This window comes from Gobius niger, assembly GCF_951799975.1.
Source record: "Gobius niger genome assembly, chromosome: 9".
NCBI classification, from domain to species: Eukaryota; Metazoa; Chordata; class Actinopteri; order Gobiiformes; family Gobiidae; genus Gobius; species Gobius niger.
Genome location: NC_136860.1, coordinates 497,597 through 512,204, shown reverse-complemented (window position 1 = coordinate 512,204; position 14,608 = coordinate 497,597). Strand labels below are relative to the sequence as shown.

Below are 14,608 nucleotides of genomic sequence, written 5' to 3'. Positions count from 1 at the left end.
TGTGATGTTGTGTGGTTGTTGATGTTTGTGTTGTTGTGATGTTGTTGTGAGGTCAGTTACTTCTTGAGCGTGGCCCTGAAGTCTCTAATACTGAGATGTTGTGGTGTTTGTGTTGTGATGTTGTGATGTTGTGGTTGTTAATGTTTGTGTTGTGATGTTGTGATGTTGTGGTTGTTAATGTTTGTGTTGTGATGTTGTGATGTTGTGTTGTTGTGTGATGTGAGTTACTTCTTGAGCGTGGCCCTGAAGTCTCTAACACTGAGATGTTTGTGTTGTGTTGTTGTGTTGTTGTGATGTTGTGGTTGTGATGTTGTGGTTGTTGTGGTTGTTGTGGTTGTTGATGTTGTGGTTGTGATGTTGATGTTGTTGATGTTTGTGTTGTTGTGGTTGTTGATGTGAGGTCAGTTACTTCTTGAGCGTGGCCCTGAAGTCTCTGATACTGAGATGTTGTGATGTTGTGATGTTGTGGTTGTGATGTTGTGATGTTGTGATGTTGTGATGTTGATGTTTGTGTTGTTGTGATGTGAGTTACTTCTTGAGCGTGGCCCTGAAGTCTCTAATACTGAGATGTTGTTGTTGTTGATGTTTGTGTTGTTGTGTTGTTGTGTTGTTGTGATGTTGTTGTTGTTGTTGTGAGGTGAGTTACTTCTTGAGCGTGGCCCTGAAGTCTCTAACACTGAGATGTTGATGTTGTGTTGTTGTGATGTTGATGTTGTGTTGTTGTGATGTTGTGATGTTGTGATGTTGATGTTTGTGTTGTTGTGATGTTGATGTTGTGTTGTTGTGATGTTGTGAGGTCAGTTACTTCTTGAGCGTGGCCCTGAAGTCTCTGATACTGAGATGTCTGTGTTGTGATGTTGTGGTTGTGATGTTGATGTTGTGTTGATGTTGTGTTGTTGTGAGGTCAGTTACTTCTTGAGCGTGGCCCTGAAGTCTCTAATACTGAGAGGTTGTGTTGTTGTGATGTTGTGGTTGTGGTTGTTGATGTTGTTGTGATGTTGTGATGTTGTGGTTGTTGATGTTGTGATGTTGATGTTGTGTTGTTGTGTTGTTGTGATGTTGTGATGTTGTGATGTTGTGATGTTGTTGTGAGGTCAGGTACTTCTTGAGCGTGGCCCTGAAGTCTCTGATACTGAGATGTTTGTGTTGTGTTGTTGTGTTGTTGTGATGTTGTGATGTTGTGATGTTGTGATGTTGTTGTGAGGTCAGGTACTTCTTGAGCGTGGCCCTGAAGTCTCTGATACTGAGATGTTGTGATGTTGTTGATGTTGTGGTTGTGATGTTGATGTTGTGATGTTGTGATGTTGATGTTTGTGTTGTTGTGATGTTGATGTTGTGTTGATGTTGTGATGTTGTGAGGTCAGGTACTTCTTGAGCGTGGCCCTGAAGTCTCTAATACTGAGAGGTTGTGTTGTTGTGATGTTGTGGTTGTGGTTGTTGATGTTGTTGTGATGTTGTGATGTTGTGGTTGTTGATGTTGTGATGTTGATGTTGTGTTGTTGTGATGTTGTGTTGTTGTGATGTTGTGATGTTGTGATGTTGTGTGAGGTCAGTTACTTCTTGAGCGTGGCCCTGAAGTCTCTAACACTGAGATGTCTGTGTTGTGATGTTGTGATGTTGATGTTGTGATGTTGTGGTTGTGATGTTGTGTTGTTGTGGTTGTGATGTTGTGATGTTGTGAGGTCAGTTACTTCTTGAGCGTGGCCCTGAAGTCTCTGATACTGAGATGTTGTGATGTTGTGGTTGTTGTGATGTTGATGTTGTGGTTGTGATGTTGATGTTGTGTTGTTGTGTTGTTGTGAGGTCAGTTACTTCTTGAGCGTGGCCCTGAAGTCTCTAATACTGAGATGTTTGTGTTGTGATGTTGATGATGTTGTGATGTTTGTGTTGTTGTGTTGTTGTGATGATGTTGTTGTGAGGTGAGTTACTTCTTGAGCGTGGCCCTGAAGTCTCCGCCTCCGCCCGCCTCCTCCTTCTTGCTGACGTTGAGGTCGGCGCTGGTCTCGATCTCTCCGTGTTTGTTGGTGGCGACGCAGCGATACTGTCCGGCGTCGGAGCGAGTGACCTCACGGATCTCCAGCCGAGCGTCCAGGCCCTTCTGCTCCACCGACACGCGGCCGCCGTGAGTCACCTGGCGCCACTTCCCCTTCATCCACTTCACGCTCGGGATCGGGTCGCCGCCCAGTTTGGCGATGAAGGTGGCCACGCCCTCTGCGCCCAAAGAGAGAGGGTTAACAAACTGCGAAAACTAGGACTAAATCGAGAGTAAACCAGGACTAAACCAGGGCTAAACCAGGACTAAACCAGGACTAAACCAGGGCTAAACCAGGGCTAAACCAGGGCTAAACCAGGACTAAACCAGGGCTAAACCAGGGCTAAACCAGGGCTAAACCAGGGCTAAACCAGGGCTAAACCAGGACTAAACCAGGGCTAAACCAGGGCTAAACCAGGGCTAAACCAGGGCTAAACCAGGACTAAACCAGGGCTAAACCAGGGCTAAACCAGGGCTAAACCAGGGCTAAACCAGGGTTAAACCAGGGCTAAACCAGGGTTAAACCAGGGCTAAACCAGGGCTAAACCAGGGCTAAACCAGGACTAAACCAGGGCTAAACCAGGGCTAAACCAGGACTAAACCAGGGTTAAACCAGGGCTAAACCAGGGCTAAACCAGGACTAAACCAGGGTTAAACCAGGGCTAAACCAGGGTTAAACCAGGGCTAAACCAGGGCTAAACCAGGGTTAAACCAGGTCTAAACCAGGGCTAAACCAGGACTAAACCAGGGCTAAACCAGGACTAAACCAGGGCTAAACCAGGGCTAAACCAGGGCTAAACCAGGGTTAAACCAGGGCTAAACCAGGGCTAAACCAGGGCTAAACCAGGGTTAAACCAGGGCTAAACCAGGACTAAACCAGGACTCACTCTCGGGAGCGGAGATGCTGCGTGGCTCCTCCACGAAGAACAGGTTGTCGAGTCGTTTAACGGGAGCCGCAGCCGCCGGGGCAGGGGCCGCCTCTGGGGGCGGGGCTTTAGTGCCAGACTCTGAGAAAGACATGACCATGAGTAACACTGAGAACATCAGAGCTAAGAGGAAGTAACCCAGATGCTCTCCAGGTCAGGACCACTTTAGCTTTAGACCTTCATTGGAGTCATTCACACTGGCCAAGCTGCAGTTGGATCCGCTGTTGGTGCTGGTCTTGCAGAGACAGTTACAGTAGAGCTGTCCCTGACAGTGGTCTTACCCCTGACAGTAGTCCTTCCTCTGGTGCTAGTAGTTACAGTAGTCCTACCCTGACAGCAGTGGTACGTGGGTCTTACCCCTGATGGTGGCAGCACAGTGGTCTTACCCCTGATGGTGGCAGCACAGTGGTCTTACCCCTGATGGTGGCAGCACAGTGGTCTTACCCCTGACAGTGGCAGCACAGTGGTCTTACCCCTGATGGTGGCAGCACAGTGGTCTTACCCCTGATGGTGGCAGCACAGTGGTCTTACCCCTGACAGTAGTGGCACAGTGGTCTTACCCCTGACAGCAGAGGTACGTGGGTCTTACCCCTGACGGTGGCAGCACAGTGGTCTTACCCCTGACAGCAGAGGTACGTGGGTCTTACCCCTGACAGTAGTAGCACAGTGGTCTTACCCCTGACGGTGGCAGCACAGTGGTCTTACCCCTGACGGTGGCAGCACAGTGGTCTTACCCCTGACGGTGGCAGCACAGTGGTCTTACCCCTGATGGTGGTAGCACAGTGGTCTTACCCCTGACAGTAGCAGCACAGTGGTCTTACCCCTGACGGTGGCAGCACAGTGGTCTTACCCCTGACGGTGGCAGCACAGTGGTCTTACCCCTGACAGTAGTAGCACAGTGGTCTTACCCCTGACAGCAGTGGTACGTAGGTCTTACCCCTGACAGCAGTGGTACGTGGGTCTTACCCCTGACAGTAGTGGTACGTGGGTCTTACCCCTGACAGTAGTGGTACGTAGGTCTTACCCCTGACAGCAGTGGTACGTGAGTCTTACCCCTGACAGTGGCAGCACAGTGGTCTTACCCCTGACGGTGGCGCGGGCCTTGCAGAAGTTGGACCCGCTGTTGTTGCTGGCCTTGCACAGATAGTCTCCGCCGTCGGCCTTGGTGCAGTCCGTGACCTCCAGCTGAGCCGTGCCGTTGACGAAGCTGATCTTGGTGTTTCCCTGAGAGTGGAGCTCGCGCCGGTCCTTCATCCACTGGATGGTGAGCGGCGCGTTGCCGGTGACGGAGCAGCGCATCGTCAGCTTCTCGCCTTCGGCCACAGACACCGGTTTGAGCGGCGCCGTGAACTGTGGAGGCGCTCCAGACTCTGAGGAGGAACAGGAGAGGGAGCTGAGGTTATTTAAACTGTTATCATGACCTTTATCTACAGGTGGAGGCGCTCCAGACTCTGAGGAGGAACAGGAGAGGGAGCCGAGGTTATTTAAACTGTTATCATGACCTTTATCTACAGGTGGAGGCGCTCCAGACTCTGAGGAGGAACAGGAGAGGGAGCCGAGGTTATTTAAACTGTTATCATGACCTTTATCTACAGGTGGAGGCGCTCCAGACTCTGAGGAACAGGAGAGGGAGCCGAGGTTATTTAAACTGTTATCATGACCTTTATCTACAGGTGGAGGGTTTGAACTCTGAGCTAAAAGAGGCTAAAAGAGGCTAGATAGTTTGTGGCTTACTTTCTTACTCTTTCTTACCGGAGATGGTGAGGCTGGTCTGTAGGTCTGTGGTTCTTACCGGAGATGGTGAGGCTGGTCTGTAGGTCTGTGGTTCTTACCGGAGATGGTGAGGCTGGTCTGTAGGTCTTTGGTTCTTACCGGAGATGGTGAGGCTGGTCTGTAGGTCTGTGGTTCTTACCAGAGATGGTGAGGCTGGTCTGTAGGTCTGTGGTTCTTACCGGAGATGGTGAGGCTGGTCTTTAGTTCTGTGGTTCTTACCAGAGATGGTGAGGCTGGTCTGTAGGTCTGTGGTTCTTACCAGAGATGGTGAGGCTGGTCTGTAGGTCTGTGGTTCTTACCGGAGATGGTGAGGCTGGTCTGTAGGTCTGTGGTTCTTACCGGAGATGGTGAGGCTGGTCTGTAGGTCTGTGGTTCTTACCGGAGATGGTGAGGCTGGTCTGTAGTTCTGTGGTTCTTACCGGAGATGGTGAGGCTGGTCTGTAGTTCTGTGGTTCTTACCGGAGATGGTGAGGCTGGTCTTGCAGGAGCTCTTGCCCGCCTGGTTCCTGGCGGTGCAGGTATAGTCCCCGGTGTCGCTCATGGTCGTGTCGTTGATGCAGAGCACGGCCACGTTGCTGTCGAAGCTGGTCTGGTATTTATGCGACGCCTCGATCTCGGCGCCGTCCCGGGTCCAGGTGACGGTGAGCGGCTGCGACCCGGAGACGCGAGCCTCCAGCCGCACCGCGCGGCCCAAACCCTCCATCAGAGAGTCCGACATGCGCTTGGTGAAGGACGGGGGGAGTTTACGCTCTGCAGGGGAGGGACAGAGTCAGCGCCTGGGAGCGGAGTCACACTTTAAAGTGCATATGACGGGTTTAAGGAATGATCCAATGATATATTTATATTTACAAATATATATTTAACCCCGTCTGAAATGAGCAGTTTTAAGGTAAAGCCGACCTGGAGAAAACGTGCTCGGTTAAGGCGGGGGTTAAGTTTGGTCTTTTGTGTCATATGCACTTTAACGACAAACAGACGTCAGACACACAACACGGAGACAAACACATGAAACAGACGTGTGTGTGTGTGTGAGTGTGTGGAGGTTCAGTGATGTTCTTCACAAATACAACGAGAGACGTCAAACAACAGCTACGAACGACCATCGATCCACCTGCAGACCTAAGGTAGTGCCACCTGTTCACATGCATCACACGGGACGACACTTCGAGTCACGGACACAGGTCCAGGTCCGAATCAGAGTTTCATGCTTTTACAGGAACAAAACCAACGTCAGAGGGTTTCTCAAAGTCTTCTCTGAACCCGGAAACAAACGCCGACATTCACCGCGGCGCCAACGCAGGTCACTCACGGAAACACCACACAGAATCAAACACAGGAGGAACCACAAAGTGACAAACTCCAGCAGAAAAACGGATCTGAGGACTGTCCAACAAGAGCCACGGCTACCATAGAATCAACGACTGTTTCCACACAAAATGGCGAACATTTCGGACACAAAATGGCGGTCTTTCAGACACAGACTTTGGTTCATGCTCGAGCGTTACCAGAGGATAAAGGACAGTTTCGACACAGAATGGCGAACATTTCGGACACAGAATGGCGAACATTTCGGACACAAAATGGCGAACATTTCGAACACAGAATGGCGGTCTTTCGGACACAAAATGGCGGTCTTTCGGACACAAAATGGCGGTCTTTCGAACACAGATTTGGCTCATGCTCCCGGCTCGTGCTCGGGCCGGCGTTACCTATCCGGACGTGGCACTCGCAGCGGTCGGCTCCGTCGGCGTTGGCGGCCTCGCAGGAGTAGGTTCCCGCGGCGGCCTCACGGTCGGCGTTCAGCACGTCCAGCTCGCAGCGGCCGCCGCCCGTGCGCACGTTGTACTGGTACGAGGCCCAGATGGGTTTGCCGTCCTTCTTCCAGGAGGCGTGCACGTGCTCGCTGCCGCGGTACGAGCACGCCAGCGTCAGGGGGAGGCCGAGCTCGTGGGTCACGTCGCGGAGCTTCTGCACGAAGCGCACGGGCTCTGAGGACGGAGAGAGGTCAGCGTGAGGAGCGTGAGGAGCAGAGGAAGAAGAATCCACAACACTAAGCTGCTATAACTACATGACGACCTGGACACGGAGTTTAGCCCCATGTTCCAGTGAACTCATCCAAAACCATAGATTTCTGACCAGAGCTGGTGTTTTACTAAGTGTCCGACTGAACCATCTGATCAGCACTGAAGTCTGTCTCACAGCGGATTGGTCCATTTAATGCACATGAGACTTTTTGTTCAACTTTGGGAGAAAAATAAATGTTACAGCCCACTGGTCACCCGAGTGTTCCCACAGAGTTTAACTGTCAAGTAGAAACCACAGAGGCTAGCATTAGCAGAGGTTAGCTTTAGCTATAGTGTTATCATTAGCTCTGTCTGCGCCTCAGTTAGCGTGTTGGTGAACCCTCTGTTAGCGTGTTGGTGAGCCCTCTGTTAGCGTGTTGGTGAGCCCTCTGTTAGCGTGTTGGTGAGCCCTCTGTTAGCGTGTTGGTGAACCCTCTGTTAGCGTGTTGGTGAGCCCTCTGTTAGCGTGTTGGTGAGCCCTCTGTTAGCGTGTTGGTGAACCCTCTGTTAGCGTGTTGGTGAGCCCTCTGTTAGCGTGTTCCTGAACCCTCAGTCCGGTACCTAGCGTGACGTAGGCCTGGCAGCTCTCGGTGCCGTCCCGGTTGGAGATCTCGCAGCTGTAGCGCCCCCTGGCGTCCTCGCGGTCGGCGTTGAGCACGTCCAGGACGCAGCTGCAGTCGTTGGTTTTCACGTTGTATTTGTACGAAGCCCAGATGGGACGTCCGTCTTTCCTCCAGCTCACGCTCACGCGCTCACTGGCCCTGAAGGCCACGCGCAGGGACAGCGCCTCCCCCAGGCGGAACGTGGTGTTGTCCAGTTTACGCACGAAGTGAGGCGGCTCTGAGGGGGAGGCAGAGGGGGGTTATCAGAGGGGGGGTTATCAGAGGGGGGGTTATCAGAGGGGGGGTTATCAGAGGGGGGGTTATCAGGGGGAGGCAGAGGGGGGGGGGGGGTTAGAGTCAGGGAGTCTTTGTTAGGACAATGATAATGTATTAGTAGAAGCAGTAACAGTAGTTATAGCAGTAGTTGTTCCGAGTCTGACCAGTAGGTGTCAGTAAACAGCCAGGATAAGCACAGAATCAGCCGTGACTGTGACAGGACGTCCCGTTACTGGTCTTCCTCTCAGCACGTGAGCGTCAGAATCGTGTTTGCAGTGAAGTTAGTGATGTTGACAGTAGTAGAAATGGCAGTAGTTATAGCAGTATTCACAGTAGTATTGGCAGCAGTGGTTGCAGTAGTTATAGTAGTATTGGCAGTAGTGGTTGCAGTAGTGGTTGCAGTAGTTATAGTAGTATTGGCAGTAGTGGTTGCAGTAGTTATAGTAGTATTGGCAGTAGTGGTTGCAGTAGTGGTTGCAGTAGTTATAGTAGTATTGGCAGTAGTGGTTGCAGTAGTGGTTGCAGTAGTTATAGTAGTATTGGCAGTAGTGGTTGCAGTAGTTATAGTAGTATTGGCAGTAGTGGTTGCAGTAGTGGTTGCAGTAGTTATAGCAGTATTGGCAGTAGTGGTTGCAGTAGTGGTTGCAGTAGTGGTTGCAGTAGTCACAGCAGTATTCACAGCAGTATTCACAGCAGTATTCACAGCAGTATTCCGTACCTCTCTTCTTGACCTTGCAGAGCACGTGAGCGTCGCTGCTCACGGAGCTGCAGCTGTTGGACAGCGTGACGGCGTAGCGACCCTGCGCCTCCTCGCGGTCAGAGTTGAGCACCTCGAGGCGGCTCGAGTTCGTGGTCGTCTTCACGTTGTACTTGTACGACGCCCAGATGGGTTTGTCGTCTTTGGTCCAGGACACGTGGACGTGCTGGCTGCCCGTGAAGCCCACCTCCAGGGCTAACGGCTGGCCCAGGGCGTACGAGGCGTCCTGCAGGGGGCGCACCACACGCACCGGCTCTGTGGGAGGAGGGGGAGGAGTCAGGCTGAGGCTCTGAGGGGAGGAGTTAGGGTGAGGCTCTGAGGGGGAGGAGTCAGGGTGTGAAGAAGAGGCTAGCCTACGCTGTGGCTAAGGAGGAGATGTTCCAAAACCTGGACATTATTTATGGGAGACTCTTGTACTTTTGAAGCTTGTACACAAAGGAAGAGTGATGTCAGCGTTTGGTGAGTAATGTAAGTGTTTGTTTTTCTGCATGTTTAGTGAATCCACAAGTGGCACAAGTATAAGATACTGCTGCTTTGTGGAGGTTAGCTTCTTAGCTTCTTAGCTTCTTAGCTTATTAGCTTGTTAGCTTGTTAGGGCTGGTGTTCACTGAGCAAGGACGTTGCAGGACGTGGGGTTTGTAAAATCGTGAGCTGCTCTGTCTTCAGTGTGCAGTGCTTCAGAGAGAGAATTGTGGTCATGACTAATGTTTATCAATATCAGGCTACAGACGTGTGCGGCCGCATGCTAACGGATGCTAGCGGTGTTTTTACTTCCAGAGTCAAATCCTGCTGTTTATGGCATAGGTTACGTGTGATTTCATTCTGCAGACTTGATCTGATGTATCAGTTTGTGTTTGTGAGCCTTTGTAGCTTTGCTAATGGCTACTGTGGTTAGCTTTGGCATGTTTGTTTAGCGTGTTTACCGAGCGTGGCGTGGGCGCTGCACTCGGCCCGGCTCACACTGTTGGAGATCTCGCAGGTGTGTTTAGCGTGTGTTTAGCGTGTGTTTAGCGTGTGTTTAGCGTGTGTTTAGCGTGTGTTCAGCGTGTGTTTAGCGTGTGTGTTTAGCGTGTGTTTAGCGTGTGTTTAGCGTGTGTTTAGCGTGTGTTTAGCGTGTGTGTTTAGCGTGTGTTTAGCGTGTGTTTAGCGTGTGTTTAGCGTGTGTTTAGCGTGTGCTTAGCGTGCTTACCCAGCGTGGCGTGGGCGCTGCACTCGGCCCGGCTCACGCTGTTGGAGATCTCGCAGGTGTGTTTAGCGTGTGTTTAGCGTGCTTACCGAGGCTGGCGTGGGCGCTGCACTCGGCCCGGCTCACGCTGTTGGAGATCTCGCAGGTGTGTTTAGCGTGTGTTTAGCGTGTGTGTTTAGCGTGTGTTCAGCGTGTGTTTAGCGTGTGTTTAGCGTGTGTTTAGCGTGTGCTCAGCGTGCTTACCCAGCGTGGCGTGGGCGCTGCACTCGGCCCGGCTCACGCTGTTGGAGATCTCGCAGGTGTGTTTAGCGTGTGTTTAGCGTGTGTGTTTAGCGTGTGTTTAGCGTGTGTTTAGCGTGTGTTTAGCGTGTTTGTTTAGCGTGTGTTCAGCGTCCTTACCCAGCGTGGCGTGGGCGCTGCACTCGGCCCGGCTCACGCTGTTGGAGATCTCGCAGGTGTACTTCCCGGCCGCCTCCTCGCGGTCGGCGTTCAGCACCTCCAGCACACACGCCCGCTCGCTCCTCTTCACGTTGTACTGATACGAGGCCCAGATGGGTTTGTCGTCCTTCCTCCAGGACACGTGGACGCGTGACGAGCCGGTGAAGCCCACGGAGAGGCTCAGCGGCCGGCCCACGCTGAAGCACACGTCCCGCAGCGCTTTGGTGAAGCGCACGGGCTCTGGTGGACACACGCAGTTAGTGAGCAGCGAAACAGACGGAGGTCAGTGTGAGGCCAGGGCTGAGGGTGAAGGGGGTAATCTGAGGGTGAAGGGGGTAATCTGAGGGGAAAGGGGGTAATCTGAGGGTGAAGGGGGTAATCTGAGGGTCTAGAGTTAGGGCCAAGGTGACAGCAACTGACGTTAGGAACCGAGACAAAACCGCCAAAGAAACAGCTCTTTACTCTTTACAAATCCCTTAAAGAAACAGCTCTTTACTCTTTACAAAGCCCTTAAAGAAACAGCTCTTTACTCTTTACAAAACCCTCAAAGAAATGGCTCTTTACTCTTTACAAATCCCTTAAAGAAACAGCTCTTTACTCTTTACAAATCCCTTAAAGAAACAGCTCTTTACTCTTTACAAAACCCTCAAAGAAACGGCTCTTTACTCTTTACAAAACCCTCAAAGAAACAGCTCTTTACTCTTTACAAAACCCTCAAAGAAACAGCTCTTTACTCTTTACAAAACCCTTAAAGAAACAGCTCTTTACTCTTTACAAAACCCTCAAAGAAACAGCTCTTTACTCTTTACAAAACCCTCAAAGAAACGGCTCTTTACTCTTTACAAAACCCTCAAAGAAACAGCTCTTTACTCTTTACAAAACCCTCAAAGAAACAGCTCTTTACTCTTTACAAAACCCTCAAAGAAACAGCTCTTTACTCTTTACAAAACCCTTAAAGAAACAGCTCTTTACTCTTTACAAAACCCTCAAAGAAACGGCTCTTTACTCTTTACAAAACCCTCAAAGAAACGGCTCTTTACTCTTTACAAAACCCTCAAAGAAACAGCTCTTTACTCTTTACAAAACCCTCAAAGAAACAGCTCTTTACTCTTTACAAAACCCTTAAAGAAACAGCTCTTTACTCTTTACAAAACCCTCAAAGAAACGGCTCTTTACTCTTTACAAAACCCTCAAAGAAACGGCTCTTTACTCTTTACAAAACCCTCAAAGAAACAGCTCTTTACTCTTTACAAAACCCTCAAAGAAACGGCTCTTTACTCTTTACCAAACCCTTAAAGAAACAGCTCTTTACTCTTTACAAAACCCTCAAAGAAACAGCTCTTTACTCTTTACAAAACCCTTAAAGAAACAGCTCTTTACTCTTTATAAAACCCTCAAAGAAACAGCTCTTTACTCTTTACAAAACCCTCAAAGAAACAGCTCTTTACTCTTTACAAAACCCTCAAAGAAACGGCTCTTTACTCTTTACAAAACCCTCAAAGAAACAGCTCTTTACTCTTTACAAAACCCTCAAAGAAACAGTCTTTCAGAAAATGCACCAAACACCGGAGTTTGAGAACCAGCACAAACAGAAAGGACAAACTGCAGATCATTGCGTCGTAGCTGTGGAAGCTGAAGAGGTTCATGTCAAAGTAAAACCAACACATTGAAGGAAACCCCACGATAACGAATACAAGTTCATGAAACAAAGCAGAGTTTGATCTCGAACAGACTTTGACACAGAAGCAGCGTTTAGAAAAACAACGTCACGTGTGAGATGGAAACAGCTGCATTTACAAAGCGCAGACGAGCCTCCAGGGGGCGCCTCGCTGCCCCAGCAGAGACCAAACCCACCTCCTTATTCCACACAAGACCTCGCTCCAGAACCAGTTCCTCCAAACTATTCATCATTTCAGCTCAAACTCAGTGACCGTTTAGAAGAAGTTTGAAGTTTGATCTTCTTCAAGTGACTCATCAGGAATTAAACCCTTTTATTGTGTTGAGGGTTATGTCACAAGTGCATTAAGAACTTTGTCTCACGCTGAATTGAGAAAGACTTTGAAAAGAACCTGATGAGACATTTTGCTTTCATCAAATCCAGATGAAATGAAAACTGAACTTATTTTAAAAGACTTTCGTGGCCATCCTGGTCGTTGTCCTAGTAACCCTGGCCCAGTCCTGGTGTTTGTCCTAGTAACCCTGGTCAGTCCTGGTGTTTGTCCTAGTAGCCCTGGCCCAGTCCTGGTGTTTGTCCTAGTAACCCTGGTCAGTCCTGGTGTTTGTCCTAGTAGCCCTGGCCCAGTCCTGGTCGTTGTCATAGTAACCCTGGTCAGTCCTGGTCGTTGTCATAGTAACCCTGGTCAGTCCTGGTCGTTGTCATAGTAACCCTGGTCAGTCCTGGTCGTTGTCATAGTAACCCTGGTCAGTCCCCGGTCGTTACCTAGCGTGACGTCGGCGGCGCACGAGGCCGTGTTCTCGGAGTTGGAGATCTCGCAGACGTACTCTCCCTGCGCCGCCAGCCGGTCGGCGTTCAGCACCTGCAGCTCGCACGAGTCGTCCGTTCGCTTCACGTTGTATTTGTACGACGCCCAGATGGGCCGGCCGTCCTTCCTCCAGCTCACGTGCACCGGCGGGCTCCCGCTGAAGCCGCAGTACAGGCGCAGGTCTGAGCCCAGGCTGTAGGTGGCGTCGCGGAGCGGAGTGGTGAAGTGCACGGGCTCTGGAGGGTTCGGAGGAGGAGTTAGTGACTGAAGACGGAACTAAAGACCGGCTAGTGACGAGGACGGGTCAGAGGTAACGATCCGGTTATCGTTATGACTCAACAAAGACCTGCTAGTTAATGATCACTAGTTAAAGATAAAGCCCTGTTAGTTAATGATCACTAGTTAAAGATAAAGCCCTGTTAGTTAATGATCACTAGTTAAAGCCCTGTTAGTGAATGATCAAAGGTAAGAGGCGTTAGTTACCGACGCGCACGAGGCAGTGGCACACGGCGTGGCCCTCGGCGTTCTCCACCTCGCAGGAGTATTTGCCGATGGCGTCGCGGCCGTCACAGTTGAGGATCTGCAGCTCGCTGGAGCGGCCCGTGGTCCTCACGTTGTACTTGTACGACGCCCAGATGGGTTTCCCGTCTTTCCTCCAGGACACGTGGAGGCGCTGGCTGCCCACGAACTCGCAACGCAGCGTCAGCGGGCGGCCCAGTTTGTAGAAGGAGTTACAGAGACGGCGAGTGAAGTGAGGAGGCTCTGCACAGGCGGTGAACAGCGTTAGAGACGAAGCCAGAGCGAAGAGACTAAACCAGAGACTAAACCAGAGACTAAACCAGAGACTAAACCAGAGACTAAACCAGAGACTAAACCAGAGACTAAACCACAGCTAAGAGACTAAACCAGAGACTAAACCAGAGCTAAGAGACTAAACCAGAGACTAAACCAGAGACTAAACCAGAGACTAAACCAGAGACTAAACCAGAGACTAAACCAGAGACTAAACCAGAGAGGAACCCAGAGACTAAACCAGAGACTAAACCAGAGACTAAACCAGAGACTAAACCAGAGACTAAACCAGAGACTAAACCAGAGCTAAGAGACTAAACCAGAGACTAAACCAGAGACTAAACCAGAGACTAAACCAGAGACTAAACCAGAGACTAAACCAGAGACTAAACCAGAGACTAAACCAGAGACTAAACCAGAGACTAAACCAGAGACTAAACCAGAGCTAAGAGACTAAACCAGAGCTAAGAGACTAAACCAGAAACCAGTTTCTAAAGCTCTGATCGTTTCTAAAGTCCTGATCGTTTCTAAAGTCCTGATCGTTTCTAAAGTCCTGATCGTTTCTAAAGTCCTGATCGTTTCTAAAGTCCTGATCGTTTCTAAAGTCCTGATAGTTTCTAAAGTCCTGATCGTTTCTAAAGTCCTGATCGTTCCTAAAGTCCTGATCGTTTCTAAAGCCCTGATCGTTTCTAAAGTCCTGATAGTTTCTAAAGTCCTGATCGTTTCTAAAGTCCTGATCGTTTCTAAAGCTCTGATCGTTTCTAAAGTCCTGATCGTTTCTAAAGTCCTGATCGTTTCTAAAGCTCTGATCGTTTCTAAAGCCCTGATCGTTTCTAAAGCCCTGATCGTTTCTAAAGTCCTGATCGTTCCTAAAGTCCTGATCGTTTCTAAAGTCCTGATCGTTTCTAAAGCTCTGATCGTTTCTAAAGCTCTGATCGTTTCTAAAGTCCTGATCGTTTCTAAAGCCCTGATCGTTTCTAAAGTCCTGATCGTTTCCTAAAGTCCTGATCGTTTCTAAAGCCCTGATCGTTTCTAAAGCCCTGATCGTTTCTAAAGCCTGATCGTTTCTAAAGTCCTGATCGTTTCTAAAGCCCTGATCGTTTCTAAAGCCCTGATCGTTTCTAAAGTCCTGATTGTTTCTAAAGCCCTGATCGTTTCCTAAAGTCCTGATCGTTTCTAAAGCCCTGATCGTTTCTAAAGTCCTGATCGTTTCTAAAGCTCTGATCGTTTCTAAAGCTCTGATCGTTTCTAAAGCCCTGATCGTTTCTAAAGCCCTGATC

The 14,608-nt window shown here is 49.9% G+C and overlaps 2 protein-coding genes across 2 annotated transcripts in view; both read right to left on the bottom strand.

The window, feature by feature from the left end:
• Positions 1-14,608, bottom strand: part of LOC306968375 (titin-like) — a gene marked incomplete at its 3' end in the record, with an annotated part of 138,214 nt that overhangs the window by 15,154 nt on the left and 108,452 nt on the right. Inside the window, exons 42-45 of the mRNA XM_079563719.1 lie at positions 5,191-5,481; positions 4,041-4,328; positions 2,920-3,039; positions 1,929-2,211 (exon numbers count right to left, since the gene is read on the bottom strand). Coding sequence (XP_079419845.1) covers positions 1,929-2,211; positions 2,920-3,039; positions 4,041-4,328; positions 5,191-5,481 — 982 coding nt within the window. The remainder of the gene's footprint in view (positions 1-1,928; positions 2,212-2,919; positions 3,040-4,040; positions 4,329-5,190; positions 5,482-14,608) is intronic.
• LOC306968249 (titin-like) overlaps positions 5,810-14,608 on the bottom strand; it is a gene marked incomplete at both ends in the record, with an annotated part of 35,070 nt that continues 26,271 nt past the window's right edge. Inside the window, 7 exons of the mRNA XM_079563593.1 lie at positions 5,810-5,865; positions 6,441-6,719; positions 7,356-7,634; positions 8,391-8,744; positions 10,015-10,293; positions 12,494-12,772; positions 13,020-13,298. Coding sequence (XP_079419719.1) covers positions 5,810-5,865; positions 6,441-6,719; positions 7,356-7,634; positions 8,391-8,744; positions 10,015-10,293; positions 12,494-12,772; positions 13,020-13,298 — 1,805 coding nt within the window. The remainder of the gene's footprint in view (positions 5,866-6,440; positions 6,720-7,355; positions 7,635-8,390; positions 8,745-10,014; positions 10,294-12,493; positions 12,773-13,019; positions 13,299-14,608) is intronic.